This window comes from Channa argus, chromosome 19 (genome assembly GCF_033026475.1).
Source record: "Channa argus isolate prfri chromosome 19, Channa argus male v1.0, whole genome shotgun sequence".
Taxonomy (NCBI): Eukaryota; Metazoa; Chordata; class Actinopteri; order Anabantiformes; family Channidae; genus Channa; species Channa argus.
Genome location: NC_090215.1, coordinates 17,895,447 through 17,921,365, shown reverse-complemented (window position 1 = coordinate 17,921,365; position 25,919 = coordinate 17,895,447). Strand labels below are relative to the sequence as shown.

Sequence of the window (25,919 nt, the reverse complement as noted above, 5' to 3'; positions counted from 1 at the left end):
TCCACAAATTTGTCAACTGGACTTCCAGAATAACAGATGTGTGTTGCTAGTAGATTTGTGTCAAAACAACTTCTGCCTGCGAAAGGAGCATTTCCCTTTCGCTTCTGCTGCCCAGCCATTGCATGAAAATTAGACAGGAAGAGGGTCAGAGTTTGGGCCTGTACCCTAATTGTGGTGATGCAGCAAGCTGAGGCGGAAAGCAGTGCTTCTCCTCATCCCCGGTGAGACTCTGGCTAATGAGGCCTGGTATACACCTCCTGCTGTCCACCTCCAAAGCATTGCCTTCCCTCCTCCTAACCCACCTGTGCACATATTTCAGCTGAGCTATGCATGACTGCCTGCACACTCTGGTCCAGGCACAATATGGTATACAGTGCACGAGGGCCTCTCATTAAGTATTTATTTATTTGTATTGTAGTTACTTGGCTATTTCATAGTTATTGCACAGCACATAAACTCAGTAACATTCACACAATGGTGAGTTTTGATTGCACTGTATTATTGACGGGTTTATTTGAGTCTCTTTGAAAAGAAAGTACATTGAGTTGCTTTTGCTGCTAATTTCCAGCAATTTACTGGAACCAGCGGGAAGCTCAGAAAACTGATATAATGACTGGTGCACACTTTAGACTGCTTTGTAGGTGCAGCCCGGTGGGGAGTCTTTTGGTTTGATTGTAGGGATCAGCATTTGAATGACGCCTACAATGAATTCAGTTTTTTATAGGGGACTGTTGCTTTGGGGAGCTTGAGCTTCTCTCTGTGTTGTCACTTCTCAGAAGAGATTGAAAGGGGAGTGTATTTCCTGTTGAAGGCTCTTATAGCTCTGCCTAGACAGTTGCATCTGGTGCACTGTAATCAAACCAATCATGGTGGTTGATGGTCAATGATTGCTTTCAGATTGGCTTGCCTTCACATAGCTTTCTTCTTCTTTTTTTTCCTTTTTACGGACACCTGCTGTAGTCGGAAGACTGTGAAACCATGGAGATGGAGGGAGGCGGAGGACCTGATTAGCATCTGTTATCACTGTGAAATCATGACTGCACCACCTCTGATCATTTCTAGTGCTTGGAATCTAATTAGATCGCTCATTCGTGTGCATTTAAAGTGGACACATGATTGGTCATATATATCTTGCATCACAAAAAAGCCTTTTTTCCCTACATTCTCCACTGCACCTCCTGTCGCACATTCACTCTCCCTTTACCCAAACACATTTTGCAGTGCTATTACCAGCTGTTTTCACTTGGTGCCTTTTGGAACAACATGCCAGAGAAGCCTGGAGCAGGAAGATAGCGATGCTGCCATAGTGGTTACATGTTAGTCAATTTGAAATACACAGAAAGGAATGTCTCTCATGTGACTCCAGGCCAGTGGAGCATGACCGACGGCAAGCTTGCCAAGTATGGTTGGTCACACATGAGAGGGCAAGAGACGGGCAGAAACTCGAACATGGGTGTCACTGCTGTCGGATGTTTGCACCTCGGCTGCAGACATGCTGGGGATGCTGATTCCTGCCCTCGCTTTTGACTAATTGACCCTGAGCTGATATGTCAGTGGCTTGAAGAGGCAGAGCGTATGAACTGCTAAGCCTTTGCGTTAAGAACACTTGTAAAGGGCCAAAGTTCTGAAGCAAGTAAGTGTAGCTCAACTTTCTCACTCTGATGGGGTGAAACAGGAGCCTGATCAGGACCTGAGGTTCCACTCTGCTACTGACTGCTCATTTAAACACTAAACTACCGCTGTGTGATTTGACAAAGTAGCTCAGTTGGTGATGGTAGTCATCCACAGGGGCAGTGGTTCGATCCCCAGTCGCAGCTATATGTCGAAGTGTCTCTTGGCAGGGACACTGAACCCCTAACAGCCCCTTCCCCTTCCCAGCTGTACAGTGCTGGTCCAAGCCCGGTAGAAATTGGGGAGGGTTGCATCAGGAAGGGTGTTTGGCGTAAAAACTGTGCCAAATCAACATGCGTATAATGATCTGCTGTGGTGACTCTGAACTCACGGGATAAGCCGAAAGGACAAAAAAAAAACCAAACTATTATTGTGGACAATATTTTGATTGTTGTTTTTGATATAAGAAATGGTATCATGAGTCTCCTTGCTTGATTATTAAGGAAAATGTGCAGATTAATGCTCATTTTGATGTGTGTTTCTCACTGCAAGTGTACAAACAAACTTGCAGAAAACATGAAAAATGTATAGAAGAATTACAGAAGAGAAGTACTGTAGTTTATGGGGACAAGTGTTTGAATTTCAGCCCATTCACAGCCCATTCACACTTCTTTGTGGCTGCTGATGGGTAAACTGAATGTGCGGCTGCCCCTCCCCATAGACACACTGAACACATGCAGCAATGGAGTCACAGCCACTTTTGATAGAGTCGCTTAGTGGGTCTGAAAATTCATCAATTCAAGCTACAAGTTGCCGTCACTTCTCTGCACACCAGTCAGTCATGTGACCACAACCGGCTCATGCTCCACTGCCTAAACACACTGACTGGTGATCTCATCATTGTGTGTGGTAGATACTGAGCAAACTGCACACGAACTTCATACACATTTATATTTATTCAATTAAGTTGCAGACCTTTGTGATGATATAACCACACAAGCTGATATTGCATAGATTGCAATTAGATTAACTGTGCAGCTCTACAATAAACTAACATGGAATGAACACCTGTCCTCTCAGGAAACAGATGTCCCAGACGCTGATGTTCTGACCCGGGCCCTGCAGTCTGCATCAGGCTGTCATAAATCTGCTGTGCCACATGACAGAGTACTTCACAGCTTGACCACATTGAAACCATAAGTTACCCCATATTCCCATTCATCTGAACGCCATGGCACACAAAGTAGTCCAATTTCTCTAGCTCAACTAGTCTTACTAATAGATAGCCAGTTTCCGTCCTCATGCAAGTCATGAGCTGGTACTTGGCGCGACCTGGTGTTGTACGTGCTGATAACGTGTCGAAGAGTGTTTTAAACATGCGTTTGCTCCTTTACTTGGGCTTTTCTGGCAGGTGAGAACAATGCTATTTAAATGTGTGTTTTGAGAGACAACATAAATATAAGAAATCATCTAAAAAAATGAAATTTACAGGATATGAGGAGGCTGATGTTACCATCTAATAGCAGTTACTCATGCTTGAATAAACAAAAGTGAACTGCTGTCAACACTGATGCTCACATTCACTTACGTTTCCTCAAGAGCCCTTAACCTGCACAGAATGAGCACTACAGAGAAAGTAGATTACAGCAGAAGGGGTGACACATTCTACTGCATGATTAAGACTTATAAATAAACCATAGGTGTGAAAGTAAATTATCTTGTGCTGTTGTTTGTGTTTTGTAGCCCTTGGACTATGAAACCAAGAAGGCCTACACCTTCAAGGTAGATGCTGCCAACGCTCATCTGGATCCACGATTTCAGAGCTTTGGGGCTTTTAAAGACACAGCAACAGTGAAGATTAACGTCTTGGATGTGGATGAGCCCCCGGTATTCAACAAGCCCTCGTATGTGATGGATGTGTATGAGGACACACCAGCGGGCACCATTATTGGAGCTGTGACGGCCCAGGATTTAGATGCCAGCAGCAGCCCGGTCAGGTAAAGTTAAACTCTTTTGTCTTAAAAAAACCCCAAAAAACAATTTAACTCTTTACACGTTACTTTATCAACATGTCATTTCTAAACGCATTCAGCCAGTTTTGCTGTATCAGGATAAATGTGCAACAATGAATGCAGTGTGACTCTTGATATAACATTTTATTTTGTGAAAAAGCTGTATCACCTTTAATGCTGTTTGTTTTCATGTCAAACAGTTAAAATTCGCAGTCTTAATGGGATCTACAGGGACAGGATGATACAAGTTATTCTCTTTTGGTTAAAAACACATATTGCATCCTCTTTCCACCTTTTTTAATTAAACATCTGCACTTCATTTTCACTGTGTACTTTAATAAACACACCAAACATGAAAATCCCTGGAAAGAAAACATCTAATCATTTATATTTTACCTAAATCATTTAAAGCTCATAAATCAGTGAGACTTTTAGTTCGTTCAAATTGTGACGATTTAGCACAGAGGAAGAATGTTTTGGAAATGCCTTTTGTTGCTGTTTTTAGCTATTCACCAACGATAAGTGTCAGTGTACTTATTAACAACTATTGTGACAACAGACAAGTGGTTAATGACAGCGATTCTCAGATTTGCCTCTCTGAAAACCTCCCTAACAACTCAAAACCACAAAACAAAACCATACTACAATACAATATGACAATGTTCACAATTTGTATTTTTTTATCAGCTACAGAACATGAACTTGAGCAGCGAAGGCTTCAGTCACTCAATGTGCATGAGGCATTCAGGGACTGTACAGAGCGTAAAGATCAGTTACTATGGAAGTGCTGAAAGCTTAAACCGTTTATATAATCTAAATCCCAATGTTCATGTTCATAATAAGTTAAAATAAGTTCATAATAAGTTAAAAAGGACTCCACAAGCTGATGTGGAGCAAATTAGGAACTTATTGCACACTGAAGAAGATGTAGCTCAAATGTCTGTGCATTTAATTGAACTAAATAAAATGAAACACCTCATTGATTTGGGTGTGTGCATCCTCTCTTCTGTGCTCACATTATTTAGGAAATGGAGTGAAAATAATGTATAAATTATCCACACTTTCTTTTCTGTTCCTACGGGTTCATATAAAGAGACTAACTAAGATCTAGTGACTAACTGTGGCCTAAAGTAATGGTTATAATGTTATATTGTAACCAGGGGTAAATCTTACTCAGGATTTCATAGAAACCAACATAGGCCTGGATCTAAATGCACATCTTCACCTTGAGACGCTTTACTATTGAACCAAATATCCCTCATTACTCCTCCAAGGATGAAGGAGCTAAATTGAGAAGTACTGTGATACTGCAGCCAGTGATCGAAGGGTTTAGATCTCTAATCCATTCATCAATACCTCCAGTCTCCATTCATCAATGTCATCATGTCTTTAATCTGGAGAGGATCGTCAGTTTTACTCATCAGCTCGAGGACTAATCAATCTATATAGAACATTTGACATTGCCATGTAAAATCCCGCCCGTATCAGCTTTAGGAGATGTTGGTGATGATACGCCACAAAGACGATTTTCCAACTTTATTAGTGGGCCAGCATTTGCATTTGCACTTGTGAAAGGAGACCAGTGTTTACGCTTTGATTTTGAGATGGTGGTTTCAGGTTTTGTTCGATAACGATTGTTTCGTGAGGGTTTACTACGGAGTCATTCAGCTGTTGCAAACTGAGGCTGACATAAAAGAGTTATTTCAGTAAACGTGCCGATAGCTGCCGCTCTTTAGGGTATAAAGCTTTCTAGTGTTTGCTTTCAGAAGGAGTTATTGCGCTCAGTTTGGATGGTATCAATGGTTGTTGTCTGTGTGTATCAGCACCGTAGCCTCAGGCCAGTAGGTGCCTGCTTGCTATGCTAGTAGGCTTAAGAGGTCATTATCATGCACTGCAATGCCAATTTGTTATGGCACAAAAATACACACTAATGGTTTAGGCACAAAAACAAGGTCAGGAAAGATCATGGTGCTGGTTAAAGAACGGACACAGCATCGACTAAAGTAACAACACTGACTAACAATATCAAGTAGTAATTAGTTAGTACGTGACCCACCAAACCATAACTATGGGTGTGATATGGACTAATAACAACCATTCAGTGACATAAACTCGAATCGGTTCATGTTTATGAGGTGTTGTTGCATTAGATCGTATCAGTAATTAGAAAGTTACACAGAGGAAGCTGTCCTCTGTGCTTCTGTGTTTCCAAAGTCTTAAAATAGTTTTGCAGTAACTGTGCTAACGGCCACTCTGGTTTTCTGGCATTCTGGTTAGACCAGAAAGAATAAACTGGCGCCTAGACAATACAAGTCTTGGATATAGAAAACATTAAAAAATGTGTTTAGTAGCAAACATGCATGCAAATAAAAATAACCTTAGAACGGTATAGCAGCAATAAGGGTAATACATTTACAAGGCAGTGTACTTTATGTGGCTGTGCTCCTCTTAGTAATTATCCGGTGAGAGATTCAAACATCACTGCTCAGTTTGATACATCTGACATGCCTGACTAAACCTCTGATTTATACCCAGGGCAAATCATTCCTTTTCTTTCTCTTGGTCTCCCTATGCACCTGGTACCACACAGAAGTGCAGACAGACACGCACACACACACACACATGCTATTGTAACATAAAGCTGGAGCAGTAGATAACAATAGAGTGCCCCCCAAAGAAGTGCATTCTTAAAAAATGAATGAGACCCCCCACCCTTTAAAAATACCCCAAAAAACAATCCACCAGCTTTAGCTTGGGCAGATTGTTTTGTAGTGATGGTTTTTGTCACTTGAGTGTTACATAAAGAGCAATAACACCTGTTACTTAGACAGTAGTTGTTTTATTATGAATATTTTATTTCAGAGCAAACAAAAGAATGTGAATAAACTGAGGTTTGTACAACAAGGAGCTGATGGCCTCCGTTCTCTGCATCTCCACTTTGTGTCTAGCACTTTAAATATTCATCAATATCACTGCTGACATTGTTCATTTGTGTGCCTTCGGAGAGCAGCCTTACATTCCTCACTTCAAAACAATAGATCCAATGACCCGTTATGCATAGGGAATTATGCTTTTAGACTTTAGACTCGACTGATTCTGCTATTTAGCAGTATAGTGCCAAGTTATCTGTAGCTGTGGAAACAAAAGGGCATCATGAATACTGCATTGTTGGCCGATTCTAAAGAGCTTCCTCGACTTTGAAGGAGTTTTAAAGACTGCACTTTTGGCTTCTGTCTAAAATGGTAATCTCGCAAATCACAAGACGCTGGAGAGCCACATCGGTCCCGCACGTTAAAGGCTCTACTGTGGCACAGCCTCAAACAGTAAAAATCAATGAGTGTGGAAAATAAACTCATACATGCCTTCCCTTTTTTCTTAAATGACTGTGTGCATTGTGTGTAATGTTCACTGGACTGAATAATCATCCCTGCAGCTGAAAGCAGGAAAGGACAATGTAATTAATTTTCATATCTACAGCTATCAGTAGTGAGTTGAGTTTAAGTAGACTCTTTAGATCTGTGATTTCTTTCTCACGGCTGTTGATGAGCTCTTTTCTCTTTGAAGATAGCTTAGAGATTGGACCAATTACAAGTTAAAACATTTTGATGATTTGTATCTCACATGAATACAAAAATAATTTGAGTTTCTGAAAAATGTTTGCCATTTACTGTAGCTTGAGGGATTGTGAGTGAGCTGGCGGGGGGTTTGTCGCCTTGTTCAAAGAAATTGTCAAACATTCAGACACAGATTGCGATTTATGATGCAGTTTCTTTAACAACTAACTGTAAATGCATGCATCAGAAGCAGCTGGACTCAGATAACACCCTCCACAAAAAAGCGATTTGACCTGAGGATGAATTGCACACCACTGATCTTTAGAACTCTTGCGGGAGTTTGGCTGCAATAGTTATCAAAGCGACTCATACTAAGCTTTTTTGACACGATCAAATTCACTTCGAGGCTGTGTGCATTACGGCATTAAAGAGACAACGTGGACAAATCAGAATTTAAACAGAAAATGTAATTATTCTAATTAAAGCAAAACAAATGATGAGTGATGTCCAAGACGAATGATTTCGAGGCTCTATAGTATAAAAAGCAAGCATGATGAATATTTCTGAGTAATTGTTTGCTGTGAGAAGCTAAAAATGGCATGTCAAGGCTTTCCTTCATTTGAAAGGCCCTTCAGAAATTAAGTGTCAGTCATGGGGAAGTGCCCGTGAGCAAGGCACTGGACCCCCAACCTTTGACCTCAATGGGAAGGCGAACAAAGCAACAACATGTTTTCTCCTACAGGAACTCCAGCAACTATCACGAAATCGTTAATGAAAAATAGCCTTTTAAGATCAAATAGCATGGCGTGATGAATGGCTCTGTCAGGGGTATGCGGTCTGGCTTCAAGTCTTTCTTATTTCATTGTTTGCATTTGGACCCACTAAAAAACAAAACCAAAAAAAAAAAAAAAAAAGCATTACACTGTTCTCAGACACCAAACCACCATTTTATTCCATTGTTGTTCATCGGCCGTGAGAGATTGATACGGTTTCAACAGTGCCTAAAATGAATTTATGTCCCCAAGAAAAAAAACGTTGGCTCAGCACGGACAACGTACATGTGCCCCAATTACTAGATTGGAATGCATATGCCATCCTCAGCACATTTTCTGGAAATGACCATTCAGAATGAGTAATGAAGGCTACGCCAACATTACATCACACCCAACTCATGATATGCACGAGACCGGAGGGGAAATCACTGTAGTTTAATTCTCTCTTTTTTGCCTTGGAAATAAATACCATTAAACCAACATTTTCTTTCAGGTACTCCATCGACTGGAAGAGCGACTTGGACAGCTACTTTGAAATTGATCCAGTGGAGGGAACCATTTCCACAAACGAACTCCTTGACAGAGAGAGCATCGCCCAGCACAATATCTCCATCGTAGCGACCAAACTTAGTGAGTATGACAACAAGATCGATTGTGATTCATGCAGGTGTCGTCGTCCGTCCCCCCGCCATAATCTGTGTGAAGGATTTAACACACTTTTGCTCAAGTCAATACTCAATCCCATTTTGCTAGAAAGGTTTATAGGTGACTATAAACTATGATGGCTCTCCTGGAGGAATGTATCTTTAGGACATTGTCTCCTCCAGCACACTCACCTCAACTGTTTTCATTTTTAACTGCCTTTTTTTTAAAAACACGTTTGATGACATTGGCATTGGGGAGGAAGCCTTTCTTGCCAGAGTCAACTTTTACTTACACTGCAGTAAAATGTAAACCTTCCCAGAGTTTTTTTTACAGCAAGCAGCTGCAGCTGCATCACTGCATGCTGGGAGCTTGAGAAGACCGAACTAATGCCGAGCTGTGGCTTTAAGACATGTCATCAAGCTAATTATGTTTTTTATGAAGGAAGTGGAGCAAATTTCCGGATAAATAAGCGAATCCATCGTCATCAAGTCATCAAATCTGCTAAGAACCGTCAAAGTCATTATCCCAGAGGCAGGCTGGTGCTCAATCAAAATTACCCACGCTGTATATTCATTAGGACAGACTGTGAAATATGGGCTGTTAAAACTTGAGTCATTGTCGCCTTGGAAACTGATATTACTCACTTCCCCTCAAGGTCATGGCAGTGACATGCAAATTCTGCTTTCACTGTGTGTGTGTGTGTGTGTTCTTTGTGTGGCCTTTGTGCATGGGTGTCAAGGAATTGAAGAATGAGTTAGAATGAAAGGATAGAGTGCGGATGGAGGAGGACGTGGAGGAGGAGGACAGAGATGGGAGTCTATCACACTTGATGCAGAAATAAAGCAGCGTGGCCCTCGTCCACCCACATTTCACTCAGCTTCTGATCCAGGCCTCTGCCCTCTCTGGTTTTCCCCTCAGCACTTCTGATGCGCGCCTAGAGACAATTATCCCTGTGACAGAAAACAACAAAAAAAATAACAAATCACATCCAGAGCCAGTGTTTAAGAAATAATGGTTGCACTGTTGCAGCAAGCACATAGATAAAGGCAGCACTCCAGAGTTTGTGCCCCAGCGTCCGAGTTCAAATCTGTATTTGACCTTGAGTGAGTGAGCTCTTATGGCTCCGCGATGATGCATCCTGTCGGGATGTTTTCTGTCTGTAATTCAGGTTTCAGACCATGACGAAGAGCAGTAAACACTAACGCAAAGATACCTTCAATGCCCATAGATATAACGCATTGTATGTTTAGAGGTCACATGCTTTAAAAAAGTTCTGACTTTACTACAGTCTCCAACAGCCTCAGTTGGCACTGTGCAGCATTTTTCAACAAACAGGAAATTATCGCAGGTCTCTCTGTTTGACCCTTCTCTGCATCTACTATGTGTCCTTGCTGACTAATGCTCTTCAACATTTATCCACCCACACCTTTCATTCCCCATTACAATGACTCGAAGGAAAATGTCCGACAAAATGAGTTGCCGGATGACATTTTGCTTGAATAAAGCTACCATTACTCGGTGATGATTAGCACCTGAGTTAAAGACTTTTAGCTTCACGCAAAGCCTCAGAGATTCGCCCGGACCTTGCTAGACACTGCAGTCATGCAGCAAAATGAGAGCAGTGTCTGCTGCTCTCCAGAGACTGTACACAGCAGAAGGTGTGCTAAATAAGAGCAGGGGCTAGATTACCAGTTTGCTTTACGGCATTTAAGTCCAGTGGCAATTTTTAGGAGCCAAAGAGAGAGGAAGATTTATTAAACGCAATAATAACCTTGGCAAGAGGCCACGTAAAGGCGTGCACTTCTATCAGTTACAGCAAATGAATTTAGTTTCACACTCAACAGAGTTTTGTGTTGTGCGTTTTTTCTTATTCTGTCCACATTTGCACTTTTTAACAGATTGTAATCTGTTATCTGATTTCCATCTCTGTTTTACATCAGATTTTATAGATTTGTGGTTGATTGCTTGCAAAGATGGATTTTTTTTTATTTTGTTTTAAACTAAAATTGGCTTAATTAAAAAGTAATATCCAGTAGTTAAGTGGTATAAGGCAGGCAAGTGTGTGGCTGACCACCCAAGCCTTCTGCAGCAGTACAAGATTCAGATTCAATAAAATAAATAGAGCATGTGTTATTGGCCTGAATTGCTGACGCCCGTCAGATTTGAGTTAACCACTATACTATTGCTCCACCTAGTGGGCTGAAAGATAAATCACTGATGACAGAAGAGTTTTTCAGATGGAATGAGGAGGAATGTAATGAAGATTTCTTTTCAAGTCTCTTTCATCCAGATGTTTGGGAAACACTTTACAGAATGACAGATTTATTTGATCTGGAACATTTGAAGCTTTTAGAGGATTCAGCCCGTTGTGCCAAAAACAGATGAGTGTTTGTGCTGGCCAAGCATCAGTGTTAGTGGTTCAGTCAGTGTAAAGCAGCAAATCCCATGCTCAGTGTCGTTTTTACCTCAGTGGGAAGATTGCTTTTTCCCATCAAGGTCAGAAACAGGTGACTAACTGAGCCGTGGCTGTGTCTCCGATCCCCTTGAGATGACTCTACAGATCCCCCACCCCCACCCCCACCCCCGAGTTCTTCTCAACCGTCCACCGACACACAAACCCACGCACCTGTACGCTGGCACTCACACAAACAAGTGCCTAGTAAACCCCCCGCCCCCTTCACTTGCGAGGAAAGCTATTCCCACATCAAATCCATAAAGTTTACCTTACTCAAGCTTCCACACAAAAAGAACATTTCCCCGCTGTGTCGCTGCAGTGAGGAAACATTGTAACAAACAGGCCTGGATTCGGGTGAGCCCCTCTCAAGTGGGCTTTCACAATATAATTAATATGTGTAGCACATCTTATGACCGCAACCCATAACAGGAGCAGAGGAAAAGAAAATGCTTGTGAAGAAATTATTCTCCCCTTAGAGCCATATTCTGTAACGTGAGACATTCTTTATTTGCAGGCATGGGATGCATTTACTGTGTGTTTTTATCTAATTCTGCATTTCATCATCAATCACAAGCATCATAAAACAGCAGCATTTGGGGGCAATTTATGCACCGACACATTGCAGACTCATCAGAGGTTTTCTAGCATTTAACCAGTGGGGGAGCAGCTTGCAGGTTTAGTATCTGCTCAAGAAAAGATAAAAAAAAAAAAAATATATATATATATATATATATATATATATATATATATATATATATATATATATATATATATATATATATATATATATATATATATATATATATATATATATATATATATATATATATAATTTATTGTGTCTCTTTTGTTTTTAAACAGAACTTCCAAGGCCACTATTGTTGTATTTAAACTGTCTGTGTTGTGTTTCTTTCTCTAGATAGTCCAGTTCTGACCAGTCGTGTGGCTGTTACTGTCCACGTCTTGGACATCAATGAGTTCCCACCTGAACTTGCCAGTCCTTATGAGACCTTTGTGTGTGAAAATGCCAAAGTTGGTCAGGTATGTTCGCATTCACTCCTTTGAGATTGTGGCATTAAAGGGAACCTTCACGTTTTTGCAACGTGCCCATGCAAACACTGAAGGCGATTTACTTGCTCTAATCTTACCTCCTGTTTATACTGGTCACTGAGAGATCTTTTATTTTATCAATTCCCATGGAAGTGATGGGGGCATGAATCCAGATTTGAAAAGCGTTCTCAAACGTTTAATTTGAGCTAAAACAAAGATTCAGCAATCAAACTTTTTTTTAAATTATTAAATTAAATCAAGTCATATCAATTAAATAAAAAAAAAACTTTATTAAATAGGTTTTTTGTATAAAATTTCCTCCATGTTTCTCTGTTGAGCTGGAGTAGAAAGAAAGTTATGAACAAACAATGTTGAGACTTTGAAAGATTTTTACCCAATCTGACTAATTTGGGAGATTGAAGGACTGTGGATTTGGCCCCCATTACTTCCAAAAGTGTGGATGCCTGTAGAAACAGCAGTTACCCTAAGCAAATCGTGTTACATTCTTGATAGAGACTTGGGGGAAAAAAAAAATTGAACCACACATTTTCTAGTGTTAAGGCATGTTGATTTATTAGCGAGTTGACAACTGTTTGCCCTTCCACAGAGCTGATGTGGCTCAAGGGAGTTGTTGAAAGCTAAAAGCATTAAATTGAATCTGAAACGTGTGAATCAATATGAATGTTGGCAAAGAGTCATTATTTACCCTTAGAGTGAAAGAAATACTTATTTGGAGGTGTGTGGTAATAAAATCTTGTGATGCTTTTGCATTTTTTATTTATTTTTTTGAGTAGTACTTGCACTCATTTACATTGACACCTAACGGAGGGTTGGTTTCACATTTCACTCGAGGTCACTCGTACGAAACCTCTCATTTCAAGGGATTTTGCAGAGAAACCCTTCAGCAGACAGTATGAATCTCAATCTCGAGCTGATGGTTTCATACAGTGCGATTCAGCAAGAGAAGCAATCAGAAGCGGTGCTTTGCATATCAGCAGCCTGGAGTACATTTCAGATGATACATTTGAAATGCAGTGAAGGGTTTGCCTGTATGCATTGTAAGCCACCTTGCCTGTAAATTAGCCTATTACCTAGCATCTACATGCGGTTAGCGTTCTGAGGGAACAGCTTCTCTGGCAGTCTATCAAATCGCTGTAGACTCCTCATCAAATCGACGACGTTTTCCGTCCTCCGGCCTGTTGCAATTAAAACAAACGGCTGCGCCCTCCATTTGAGGACACCACCATCTTCCTTGACATGTGAATTTTCTATTTCAGCCTTCGAGGTTAAGTCGGTACACAAACAAGATAAGTCCATTTTGAAATAAAAACAAATCAAATCACAAATTGCCTAAAGGCCCGTAAAAACTTTTCTTTCAATCATCCGCTTATTACAAAGGGGTCCCACATAAACACACCAAGTTTGGTCTTAAAAAAATGTTTTTTCTATCTGTGCACTTCTTATTTTCAAGCAATAAATTGTCCCGTCATGAGCAACATTTGAAGTAAAGCGTGATGATAGAGGCTCAATCAAATGTAATCAAACCACATTCACACACCCTTCTTCCAAACTTTCACTCTCACTGTTGTGTATTTCAGTGCCCCATCCACTAAAAACAAGCAAAGCAAAATATGTGCAGAGATTAATACAGAAAGGCGGCTGAGGAAAGAAAAAATCTCCATGGCTGCCTTAAATCTTATCATTCAAAACATGCCTCGATTGTCTCCTTATTTATGCTCTGCTATTCATATTAACCTACATAATACAGTTAAAAGAACAAACCTTTTTTAATATTCTCTTACATGGCTTTGGCCCTGCACAATTTGCCATTCAGCCAATCCATACTTCAGAAAATTGAATCTATTAAAGCCTAAGGTCCATCACATTTAATCCAATTAGGTTTTTCCTATTTGGGATAAAATGAATATAGACGTGATACAGAGAAATACATACTTCAATACATTTAAAAAAGTACAAAAAGTCGGCACAAAGGCAAGTCAAAGTCAAAAAAATGCAAGAACTAAGTACAAGAGAAGACATCTATAGCCTTTTATTCCTCCTTTTCAGCTGCAGTCATCACACAGTATGTGCCCTGTACTTAAAAGGCATCACTATCTGTCTTCTTGCCTAATTCTCTTCTATTCCATTTCTTACTCCCTTACGCAAATCTCTTGCTCTTTATCTCCCTTTTTTCCATCTGCTTCTTCTACTATGCCTTCTCTCTCTCTCCCTCTTCTTCTTCTGCCCTCCAGTGCAAAATCTACTCCTTTCCTCTAGTGTTTTCACAGCATGATTCCACCAGGTGTTGCGCACAGCTGGTGGATGATAAAGAATTGCAGATCCTCTCTTGGAAAATCCATCACATGTCTCCCCTGATGATTATCTGCACTCACACTGCCGAAAAACATACAAACTGCTTGTTTTGGAGTGCCCCATGCTGCGGCACAACCTCTCTTGGAAAATAGTCTGTATCCAGGACGTAGCCATGCACGGCTGCAACTGACTATTTACATATAAATGTGTGTGAAGAGCAGTAAAGAGGCTGATCTAAGACTTTAAACTGGAATTTGCAAATAGAGAAGGCTGTGTTGAGTCGTGGCAAAGTAGCACAGTATAACATTTCCTCATTTTATTTTATTATTTACCATTCTCAGAGTCTTGACGGGTCAACTGGTCAAGCATGAAATAAGAAAAAGCAACCACAAAGGAAACACACTGTCTATGCTGCAGACTGTATTATACTCAGGGCTACTAGTGCTAATATGTGTTCTCAGTTCTTTCTTGTATTTCCTTTGCTTTTTATAATGTCACATTGAATTGCCAACCAAATGAATCAGTTTGTTATGCAAGAATAATTGGATTTACTTTTACAGTGTTTAGCTGACACTCTTATTTGGCTTAACTTACAATGCAGCTGAGTGCAAAAGCAGAAGCCATTTAACATATGCTGTAAAAGAGCTCCCGGTGATAAACAAGGTACAGCAGCGACGGCTCCACTTATGATCGAGAGGATGTGGGAAGCACTTTTGAGCACAAGGAAAGGATAATTTGTACAAGATAATTAGAGAATAAAACACGCATTATTGTTTTTAAAGCCGATGCCAATACTAATGTAACACGGAAGCTGCTGATAGCCAGCGTCACATACAAACATTCATTATTTTAGTCGATGCAGTATTGATTCTTGCCGCTGAAGCAAGAGGTATGATGTTACACTACAAAGCAATTCTAGAACCTGACAGTAATAGTTAAAACAAAACTTTGTATTGTATTGTGTTTGTTTTATAGAGATATTATCCGATGCTGCAGGTTTATCAGTGCTGGAACTTTATGACCAGCCATTATGAAATGTCGGATTGCCATTTGACGGCATCTGTCATCGTGTCAGTGTGCCTGCTGTCATGTAATAAACAGGTTTGTGGCTTATCTTAACGTGGAGAGGTGCTGTCAGCCTCATTGAACAGCACTGTCAGCAGTGCAGACATATTCGCTTCTAATGTTTTTGAGCCAATCGGAGAAGAACAAACAATGAGGGTTACATGCCGGCATGATCTCCTTGAGACACGCTTTGACAAAGTGTGAGTATGTGATGTCCTGGGTGGACTGATTTCGAGTCAAAAGTTGCTGATAGGTTGATTCCTAATGTTGCATAATGTAGCTTTAATTACTGACATTTCATAACTTAAAGTGTTAAACATTTGCGTCTAAAATGCAAAGATTCGTTGCTTTTCTCTTTTTTGCTTTTGTAAATCAAAATGCATTTTGGTTTTTTCATGATACATGATACAAAATACAACATTAAAAGAAATGGCATTAAACTTCCCTCTGACTTCCTTCTATTCTCTAATTCTAGCTAAAAAAAGCCTCCTGATGATATCACTCTGAGGAACCTTGAGTTCAGATTATGTCATCTTGTTGCTCACAATCTGATATTTGTAATTGTGGTCAAGCTGCTTTTCCACAGCTCCTCTGAACTCCTAATGATGAAAAAACTCCTCTTGGTAATGTAATCTGGAGTTTTTCCAGCTAGAAGCAGAGAAACTTTTAACATAGAGAAGTTAGAGGAAAGTTTAAAAGCATTAATGTACATTTACACTAAATAAAAGCCCCAGAAAGCAAGTTGAAAATTGGTTAAGTTGCCCTTTAATAATTTCTAAAGCCAGAATTATAGAGATGGGAGAATGTTCCTGTCTAGAAATAAAGCAGGGACACAGCAGTTTTTTACGGTGCCACTAGGACGCTACAAAACATCACTGCATTTTGGTAATTGGATTTCTGTAAACTGGTTTACACACAACGTGTGATAAATAAATACAAGTGAATGTAATGTTTTTTTTATGCTTTTTGTATTCATATATCACAAAGCTAATTATGGTCGCAGGGAATCAACGGTCTGAAGTGGACTTCTGCCGTAGGATGCACAACAGAGCACTCAGCGCACCTGGTGTCAGGCTTACCCTCTGCAAAGGAGGGGAAAAAAAGAAGCAGTGCAACAAGGTTGGAGTGATGTAAAAGGGCATAAGGGCTGATTAGTTGCTGCTGAAATGTGGGGGATCCAGGGCTGAGGCATAAGGTCTCCGGTAGGTCAAGCCCAGTGTAACACAGCCGGGCTCAGAAAGCTCTGAGACATCTGGGGAAACAAAGAAAGTAGGAAGCCATCAGCAGTCTGATACAGAGGAGCCTGAATCAGCAGTCTGTGTGTAGCAGGGTGCAGGTGAACTCTGTTACACATAAAGAACTGTTGTGAAGTTTGCTGCAGTTGGTACAGATCCAGTCTTTTTCCTTCTTTTATTGTGGTTGTTTCAGCTGTGGTTACAGCAGATGCTCTGTAAGAACAATATGAAACAGCTGGTTTAGGTTCACGACCCTTGAACATTCCCCAGTAGCTCTGAGTAAACTTAATCCATCAAACTATGTGCCGAGGTGAGCTATAAATTCCAACAAGTTATCAATCTAGTGCTCAGTGACTGTATCTAAAACCACAGAGAGAACAATTCACCGCCTTGTTTCAGCACTGACAGCTCTGACACGCACTCAGTTCAGGACCAGTTTTCTGTCAGAATAAACCGACCTGTAGAAATTTTATTTTCCATTAAAGACAAGTGTTTGACGTTGGAAAAAACTACTCAAAACAAAACCTTTCTGCTGTGTCAGGGTGTAGATGTAAAGGCTTCTGTTCTACTACAGTATTCAGTACTTTTTTGCATACAAGCAATCTGATATTGGGCAATGACAACTGGAAAGCTACTCATTTACCACCACTACTTCTTAAAGGGCAACGTCACCAATTTTTAACTTGCTTTCTATGGCTTTAGTTAAAGGTGTAAATGTACAGCAATGCTCTTAAACTTCCCTATGTTAAAAGATTTCTCTGCTTTATGCTGAAAAACTCCTCCAGATGACATCACTCGGAGAACTTTTTCACTACTAGGAATTCTGATGATGACATCTGGGGGAGCACTGGAAAAGCAGGTTGACCACGATTACAACCTCCATAGTATGAGCGATGAGACATAATCTGAATTGAAGGTTCCTCCGAATTATGTCTCCTGGAGGCATTTTTGCGCTAAAAGTATATTTGATATTTGAATATAGGGAAGTTAGAGTGATGATTAATAACAGAACAGAACCAAAAGAACCATTTAAAAATCAGTTACGATGTCCTTCTGAGGAAAAGTGATTAGGGACACTTCTAAATACATGTCCTCCAGGAGGGTTTTGTTTACAATGGCTAACCCGTTTTAGAGGTTTGGGGGTTTAAAGAAGTCAAACACCTGGAAGATATATTTTACAGTTTCCCTAACCAGCTTTCTTAAGAACGAAGGAGCTACAAACAGACAGGAAAGACGTCAAGTTGTCACGAGTCAACGTCCAGATGTCCTCCCCTGGTGCCCTCATAACCAAAGTACATGCTTGGTATGTTTTGTTTTTTCCAGGTGATTCAAACCTTCAGTGCAAAAGACCAGGATCTACCAACTGCTGGACAACAGTTCTCCTTCAAGCCACCAAGAGAAGATCTAAGAAACAACAAGAATTTCACCATCCGGGACTTTGGGAGTAAGTTTTCTTTTCCTCTGACAAAAGCTGTGTTTGGCTGAATCCGAGCTGACAGTTTAAAGAGATATCATGTCAGAGCCGATGCAGCCTAGTTTGTCTCAGAACTAATTACTGGCTAGTTGGAAATTTGGTTGTTCTAAGCTTGTGAGAGAGCCATGTTTCAGCGCTAAAAATAAGCGCAGCACATAGAGTCAGACGTTGTCTTATGATAAGGGCACACATGACAGTCTGCAGCGTGCACTAGCCAAGCACTTTGAAGTCTAACCAGAAAGATTGTTAATGAAAAGTGGGACACGGCAGGATGAGGCCAGGGAAACGAATGCATTCACCATCCCCGACAAGCCCCAGTCCGATCCTCTGATCCAGCTTTACCTTTTGGACACACCGTCTTGCTCGCTTCCTGACTGCCACTGGCCCTGCAAACACACTCTCCACATGCAGAGTCGAGATCTGATAGGCAGGGACAGGAAATGCAAACACCACGGGCACCGTGGACAGGCTCAGCAAGAGAGAGGGAGAGGGAGCACAAACAAAATCACGGCCGAGCACAACATGCAAGGTGTGCTAAAACGGCTGCCCTCCTGTCAAGAAAAAGTGCGAGGCTTCGGCAGTGGAACAAACCTAGCTTGACAGGGGTCAGACAGTCTAGCTGCAGCAGACAAAACCAGGCAGGTCCAACCTGACACGTTCCCTCTCCCTTGTATACATTGTCGACCTCCATTCCACTCGCCATCCTCACACCTCCAGCTGTCTTCCCCACTTGTTCCCTGTGTGTATTTTTCATTTTATTTTTTTTTATCTCTCATTTCTCACTGCTAATCTGCTGTTTGTCTGGAGTGAAGCTGCCTGCACAAAGACATCATAAAACACAGACGGATTCCCACAGGTGCAGGTAGATGGAAAAAGCTCTGCGGTGTTTCAAGGAATGATGTACTGGGTGTGGTTGGGCTCTATCAGCTTTCAAAGTAAGTGGTGTAAATTGGCCAGAGCTTTGATAAGGCAGCGCTTTGATACGTTACACATTTAGAGAGGCACATTTGGAATCAAACATAAAGAGTTATCACACATTGAAAGCTGACCTCCGGACTTGTAATGTAGTTCAGAGGATTGACGTTTGATGTGAGGTTATACCGAGTGGGAGGTTTTCTTTTGCTTCAGTATGAAACACCTTCTAACCTGTAAAGATAAAAAAAATAAAAATAAAGAATCACACGCTACAGAGCAAATTTGACGACTTATAACGACACACGTTTTCAGAAAATCAAACTCTGTGTGTGTTATTGATGGCTGACGTCAGACGTTCTGCTTGTTTCCCCCTTTCTTCTAGACAACACGGCGGGAATTGTGACAAAGCGGAGTGGCTTTAGACGGCGTTTACAGGAGATCTACTTTCTTCCTGTTGTGATTGAGGATAATGGCTACCCACCCAAGAGCAGCACAGGCACCCTGACCATCCGTGTGTGCGGCTGCGAGTCGGATGGGTCCCTGTTAACTTGTGGCGCCGAGGCCATCTTTCTCCCCGTGGGCCTCAGCACGGGAGCGCTGATCGCCATACTTCTATGTATCATCATCCTCTTAGGTGAGACCTTTCTGTCGTTGCAGCTTGTAAGCGTTCTTCATCTTAGCACAGTGTCATTGATAATCATAAAGAGAGCAAGAAATGGGCTGCAGCCCATATTGTAAATGTCTAAAATCAGGAGACCTTTTGGCAGATGCTTGGAAACAAATGGCTTGAGTTAGTTCCTTATGGTGACAGACACTAACATGGAGAAGATGGCTGTTTGTGGTGGCATTTTGCAGTGGACTTGAAGTGCAGGCTGTTCTGTTTTCTTTGTTTGTGACAACTGTTGACCCTCTAACCAGGTGCAAAGGTGCCTTATATTAGCTAGTAGTAAGGGCATCTGCTGTCTCTAGTGGCTCGGAGGGCAGATACCCGGATAGGTTCGCACATTTTTTGTGTTTTTAGCCATTTTTATTTGATTTGATGTGTATTTCTGCACATTTCTGCACATTTTCTGGTCATTGTGTATATATTTGAGGATGTTTTGCGTCTGTTTTTGCTCATTCTGTGTTAGCTTTTTGATTTTAGTGTCTATTTGCCCACCTCTGTAGGGGAAACAGTTACATTTTCCAAAATTATGCGGATTGTGTATTTATTAATTTTGTTTGTGTGTGTTTTTGGGTTGAGCATCCATTATATTCAGAAATGTCCCAATTTTCCGTTTTCCAAATCTGTGGATTTTAACCATTGAAGGGCATTTTTTGCCTCCGTAGTCAAGTTTTCAAATCTTTATTAACTGAAAAAAACTTTTTTTGAGCTCACTAGACGCCACACCTGGAATACTAATGCACATCTTAGCAGCCATATTTTTTGGCCATTTCTGATGACACCTAACAAACAAACTTAGCCTATCAGAGTAGGGCTGGCACCTCTCCTGCAGTGTCTGCAGTTAATTATAGAACCTATATGAGTTTGGTGATTCAGTGAGACGTTTGAGATCGGAGGGAGGGACGCTTAGCTCTATAAACTAAATCCAATCTTGCTGCCCTGTGGCTGCTTCCCAGGCTGCAGCTTTTATATATTCCACAAGGTCACGGTTGTAAAACTCCTCCTTAATCCCTCCTATTAATGTCCAAACTCATCTGCATAGCAGCGAGGAAGTAAATGTAGGTTTATGACATCATTTTCTGAATAATGAATGTGGGATGGTTGGTTGTTAAAGAAGTTCCCATTTTACAGCTATGACCTTTGAATTGAGCTGTATTTACTTTTCTCTATCTCTCTCTAATAAATAGCTTAACAAAGAACCATTCATGAAAATCCAACTATGCTTCATCATTAATTCATTTTCATTACCTCTCTAAATTTACTCATGTGCGATATCACCTTGAGTTTTCATTGTTTTGTATGTGAGCGAACATAAAAGCACACAGCCAGCTGTGGTGGCAGGCTGTAGAGCTGTGTCGATGTGTTCACTTCATCTGAGAAGAATGTCTTGAAAGCTCCAAGTCGACTCGCCCCCAAGGCTGAGACTTACGCCAAACTGTCATGCTGTCCCTGAGAAGGAAAGCAGCAGAAAAAAAAAAAAATCAAAACTCACACTGATAACATTTCTATAGAGACACTACTTCCCATTGCAGGGTTTGTCAGGATGACCCAGTTGTCCCGTGCAAACAAATGGTGAGGTAAATTAGCAAAAAGACTTTCATCTGCATTGCCTTTTCTTCCAAAATGATGGATTCTGGCTGCACCCAAGTCAACACCCCTTGCTCGACCAGTGCGTCCCGTAATAATCATCTGTTGTTGAAGTCTAGCTAGGTGCCACTGGGGGGAGCTGACACACTACACACAGGTAGATAAAATCGCTTGGGAGTGAAAAGAAGGCAGAAAGGAAGTGAGATCCACAGAGGATGAAAGGAAGGAGACCTACTTAAGGCTGTTTTCAAACATCATTTGAATGATTTCAGTTCTATCCTGGCCGTTGCTTTTCCCTCTAGATGCAATTGTATATCAAAAACTCACTTCACTGCATTTTTTTTTTTTTTACTGGTGAGACAGCAAAGGGGACACAGAGGACAATAGACAGAAGGAGACAGATTGCACTGACAAGAGAAATAGAGAGAAGGAAATGTAACATTATTTGTTAGAAACCACACCATCATGCTGCAGTGACTAAAACAGACAGAACCTCAAGCAAACTCTGAAGGGCTCCGTGCTAAAACTGTAAACAGTTGGTATATTCTCAAGAGCACAGCTTTATTCTTTACAGTCGTGGTACCATCGGAGTATGCAGTGCTGCTAGGACATGTTACTTGCTTTGAGACACAAAAGAACAGTGCACAGTAGGCGTTAATTTACGGTGCACAAGATGTCTAGACATGTAGGTGAGATCTTGGTGGAAAAAAGTTTTAGACATTTAAGCTACATAAAACTCTTCTTTTCGACAGGATTTCATTTGCACTGTTTGGAAGAAAGCAGATCCCAACTACATCTTTAAAATGTCTAATGTGATTGTCTTGATTTCTGCCCCCAGTAATCGTGGTCCTCTACGTGGGCTTGAGAAGACAGAAGAAAAAGGAGACCCTCATGTCGTCCAAAGAGGACATCCGGGATAATGTGATCCACTATGATGATGAAGGAGGGGGCGAGGAGGACACGCACGCGTTCGACATGGGGACACTCCGCAATCCCAAGGTTGTCAAGGAGAACCTGTACCGCAGGGACATCAAACCTGAGCTGAAGAGAGCCCCCAGGCACCCTGTCTCTCAGGAAAGCGCAGACATCCGAGATTTCATCAGTCAGCGTCTGAAAGAGCACGACATGGACAACTCGGCCCCTCCTTACGACTCTCTGGCCACATACGCTTACGAAGGCGACGGCTCTGTGGCCGAATCGCTCAGCTCCATCGAGTCCCTCGCTGTGGAGCTTGAGGAGGACTATGATTACCTCAATGACTGGGGCCCCCGCTTTAAGACGCTGGCAGGGATATTTGGGGAACAGTCAGAAACTCAGTCGGACTCAACAAGCACGGAGAACACACATTGACGTTATTCACAGACTCTCAAAGCAAATATGTAACAACGTTCTTTGGGTTGGCGACACAGTGTTTCAGCATTGTTTTCCTCTCACCGTACCTGTTTTCATCTGTTTTTTTTCCCCCAGCTTCCTGTTTGCTTTTTTTTTTTTTTTTAGGTGGTACTTTACCATGCTCAATCCCAAAATTGTAAAATTCAAGGGAACATGTGGAAACTTGGCTAGATGAGCAAAGCAGCCGTTCAATTATTCTTCAATTGAATGTTGTTTCTTGTCTTACATTTAGTTTCCTCTTGGGGAATGCGCATACGCACGGAAATGTTGTCATTTCCTTCAACATCCTTAAGAAGTGCCTCGATATAGTTGTTCTTTCACTTGTTATTTCACGCCACATACCCAGTGTTGCCCCTTTGATCCCCTCAGCTGAAGCTGATTCAGTCAGCATACAGTACTGTGCAGTGCACTGGCCCAGACATCCGCCTAGACCAGTGTCAACTCTGTTGGGAAAATGAAGTGGCCCGAGTTTGGCCAAAGATGTTTTGAATGTTATTTATTGTTCTATTTATTTATTGGCTGATTGAGTTTGTTTCAATTTTTGTCTATTTATCTATTTATCTCTCAGTCATCAATCTGTATTTTTTATTTTTGGAGACACTCGAGGACTTTTGTAATTAACAGAGGCCCACGTTGAAAAATGTATGTTTCTGTTAGGTGGGTCCTGTGTAGACTTGTACTAGAGTTGTAAAAAGCTAAATTAGGGCTAAATACTGCAGTTCAGTCATGTAATAAACACTTGTTTTTTAAATAAACCACACTTGGACAAATCCCTGAATATGTTTACTTATTTTGCTCACAATACATCTAAGTTATTAATATTTAAAGCTTGTCATCTCCTCTCCAAAATGCACTGTACTCACTGCATTGAACGTGTACTGTATATGATGACTGTTACACTCGCACAGCTGAAACACTATGTTTATTATAATAAAAATTCCCTCCATAAACAAACAAAGACAGCTTTAGAAAAACTCATAAGTTGAACTGAATAAAAATGGAGAATATTACAAACAAAAGTCTACTACAGATGAAAAACACTAAAAGTCCAACTGTATATGGGGCAAGGACGATGGAGGTGAGGGATATTCTGCACAGTCCCTGGTGTTACATAGCAGCTTAGATTAGGTTTTGGGCCATAGATGCTCGCATGGCTCTATCCTGACTCCAGTGCTCGGTCGGCCTCCTGGTGTCATCTTCTTGTTGGTGATGCTCATCCCTCTGCTCACTTGTTGCTACCTCTGCTAGCTTTGGCTTCTCTGTTCTATCACTAGTCTCCTGCTGACATATCAGTCTTCCCTCTTGTCCTGTGGCCAGTTCTCTCAACCCTTGTCCAACTTCCTGTTGTACTTACCACGTGTTGTACTACAAATGTACCTGCTGGAGACCCCACCTTCTCTCTAGCCTCTCTGTGTGTTACCTGTTACAGTCATTAATCCATTATTAAATGGAAAAAAAAAAAAGAGTCTCCAAATAGTGTGTTAAAATACGTGCAAATATGACGAAACTCAAAGCACACAATAAACTATCCTTTCCATCCTCCTTCAAATGTTGCGTTAGTGCATATTTATCCCTTCAACAAGACAATTCAACCAGAAACATTACAGTTAACTTTACATCTAAAAGGCGTTCGAAGAGAACATTTCCGAAGTCAGCTAAACATCTGCCCACTGAAGACAGCTTTGGTAGAGTATCAAAATGGCCCTATTTCCCCAGTCATTGAATAGAGTGGCTTAGACCTTTCTAGCCACGGTCCGGTGATGACATAATGGAAGGTCTGGATGAAAGCCAAAGCAGTCAGTCAGAGCCTCCACCAAAAGATGTGAAGTGATTCCCCTTTCTGTCTCTCTCTATCACATCCAACAGGTATACCCTGAAGGCTGAGCTTCAGTAAATGTGCGGTGATGTGTGTTTGAATCTATGACCCATGTAGGCAGAAGGAATTGCAACTAGAGCGATACGAGTTAACTCCTACCCCGTTGCCTTCATTTTAAGGTATGGCGCTCTGTAACTGTTTGCCAGTGGGTCAGGCCCCACCCAGCCACTAAGAGCGACCTTGGTGCTGGTGTCGAGTCAACGTGCTTAACATGTTCCACTGTGGCGGAAAAGCCATTGATCTTTTTTTAAATGACACAAAGCGTGTCACATTTTTAAAGCAGAGGATTGAGTAATAAGAAACAAGCATCATAATAGCATCATTATTCAGCTTTTTTTCCACATTAGTCCTGTAAAATTGTTGTATAAAATTTGTGCTATGCAGCTGTTTATTTTATTTATTACTGAGCAAAAATGATTTGAACTGTGACCTGTTGCTTGTTTTGTGACATTACAAGGTTGAAGTATGTGGTGATGAGTGAAATGTCTCAACAACTATTGAATTAAGTAGCATCACATTTCATCCTCAGGCAGTGACAATCATAGACTGTACTGGGCCTCGAGCAACAGTCCCAAGAAGGACCCTGGTTGTTAGAAGTTGCCTCTTTTTTGGCGTAGCAGTTCAACTCTGTTTTCACAAATTAAAGGGTGGTTATAGTTATCATTCCAAAATGTGCCAATATGATAAGTCCTTTCACCCAACGCTTAGATCCCCTTACACATGTTGTTATATGACCCAAGAGAACGTAGGAAATCGTGGGTCCTGGGTTATAAGGTCTATTGGAAAGATATAACTAGAGTATTTTGTTGCTTTGAAAAGCAAACAACGATATGCAATGGTTAGTGCTGCCGCCTCACAGCTAGAAGGTTGTGGGTTCGCATCCCCGACCGACCGTGGCCTTTTTGTGTGAAGTTTGCATGTTCTCCCCGTGCGTGCATCGGTTTCCAAAGACATTAGGTTAATTGGTGACTCAAAATTGCCTGAATGTGTGAATGTGAGTTGGCCCTGAGATAGAGCGGCGACCTCTCTGTTGTGTACCCAGCTTCTCGCCCCATTGACAGCTGGGATAGGCTCCAGCCCCCCTGCGACCGTACACAGGCTGAGCAGTTACATATAATGGATGGTTCCTTGGTTGAGCAGAAGGGGTTTGAGCGATAAAAGGGAAAAGATGCTGACATACTGTCTTGTTTTCCTCATGCTGTTCATCACCCTTTCTTCGATTCTTCAAACATCTTGAAACACTTGACTAAGGAAGAGGGAAAACGTATACACCACAGTACAACGCCGCCCTGAAGTGA

At 41.2% G+C, this 25,919-nt stretch overlaps 1 protein-coding gene across 3 annotated transcripts in view; it reads left to right on the top strand.

Annotated features, from left to right (window-relative positions):
* The window catches only part of LOC137104933 (cadherin-12-like), an 88,125-nt gene extending 64,594 nt beyond the window's left edge, over nt 1-23,531 (top strand). Inside the window, exons 7-12 of one of the 3 annotated variants that reach the window (XR_010911762.1) lie at nt 3,355-3,608; nt 8,444-8,580; nt 11,970-12,091; nt 18,037-18,157; nt 19,000-19,122; nt 19,485-19,624. Coding sequence is in view for 2 of the 3 variants with exons in the window: in XM_067486823.1 (XP_067342924.1) it covers nt 3,355-3,608; nt 8,444-8,580; nt 11,970-12,091; nt 18,037-18,157; nt 19,485-19,736; nt 22,192-22,703 (1,398 nt within the window). In the remaining variant the exon portion in view is untranslated. The other 2 variants (XM_067486823.1, XM_067486824.1) reach the window with 2 other exon arrangements.
* The last annotated feature ends 2,388 nt before the right edge of the window (nt 23,532-25,919 follow it).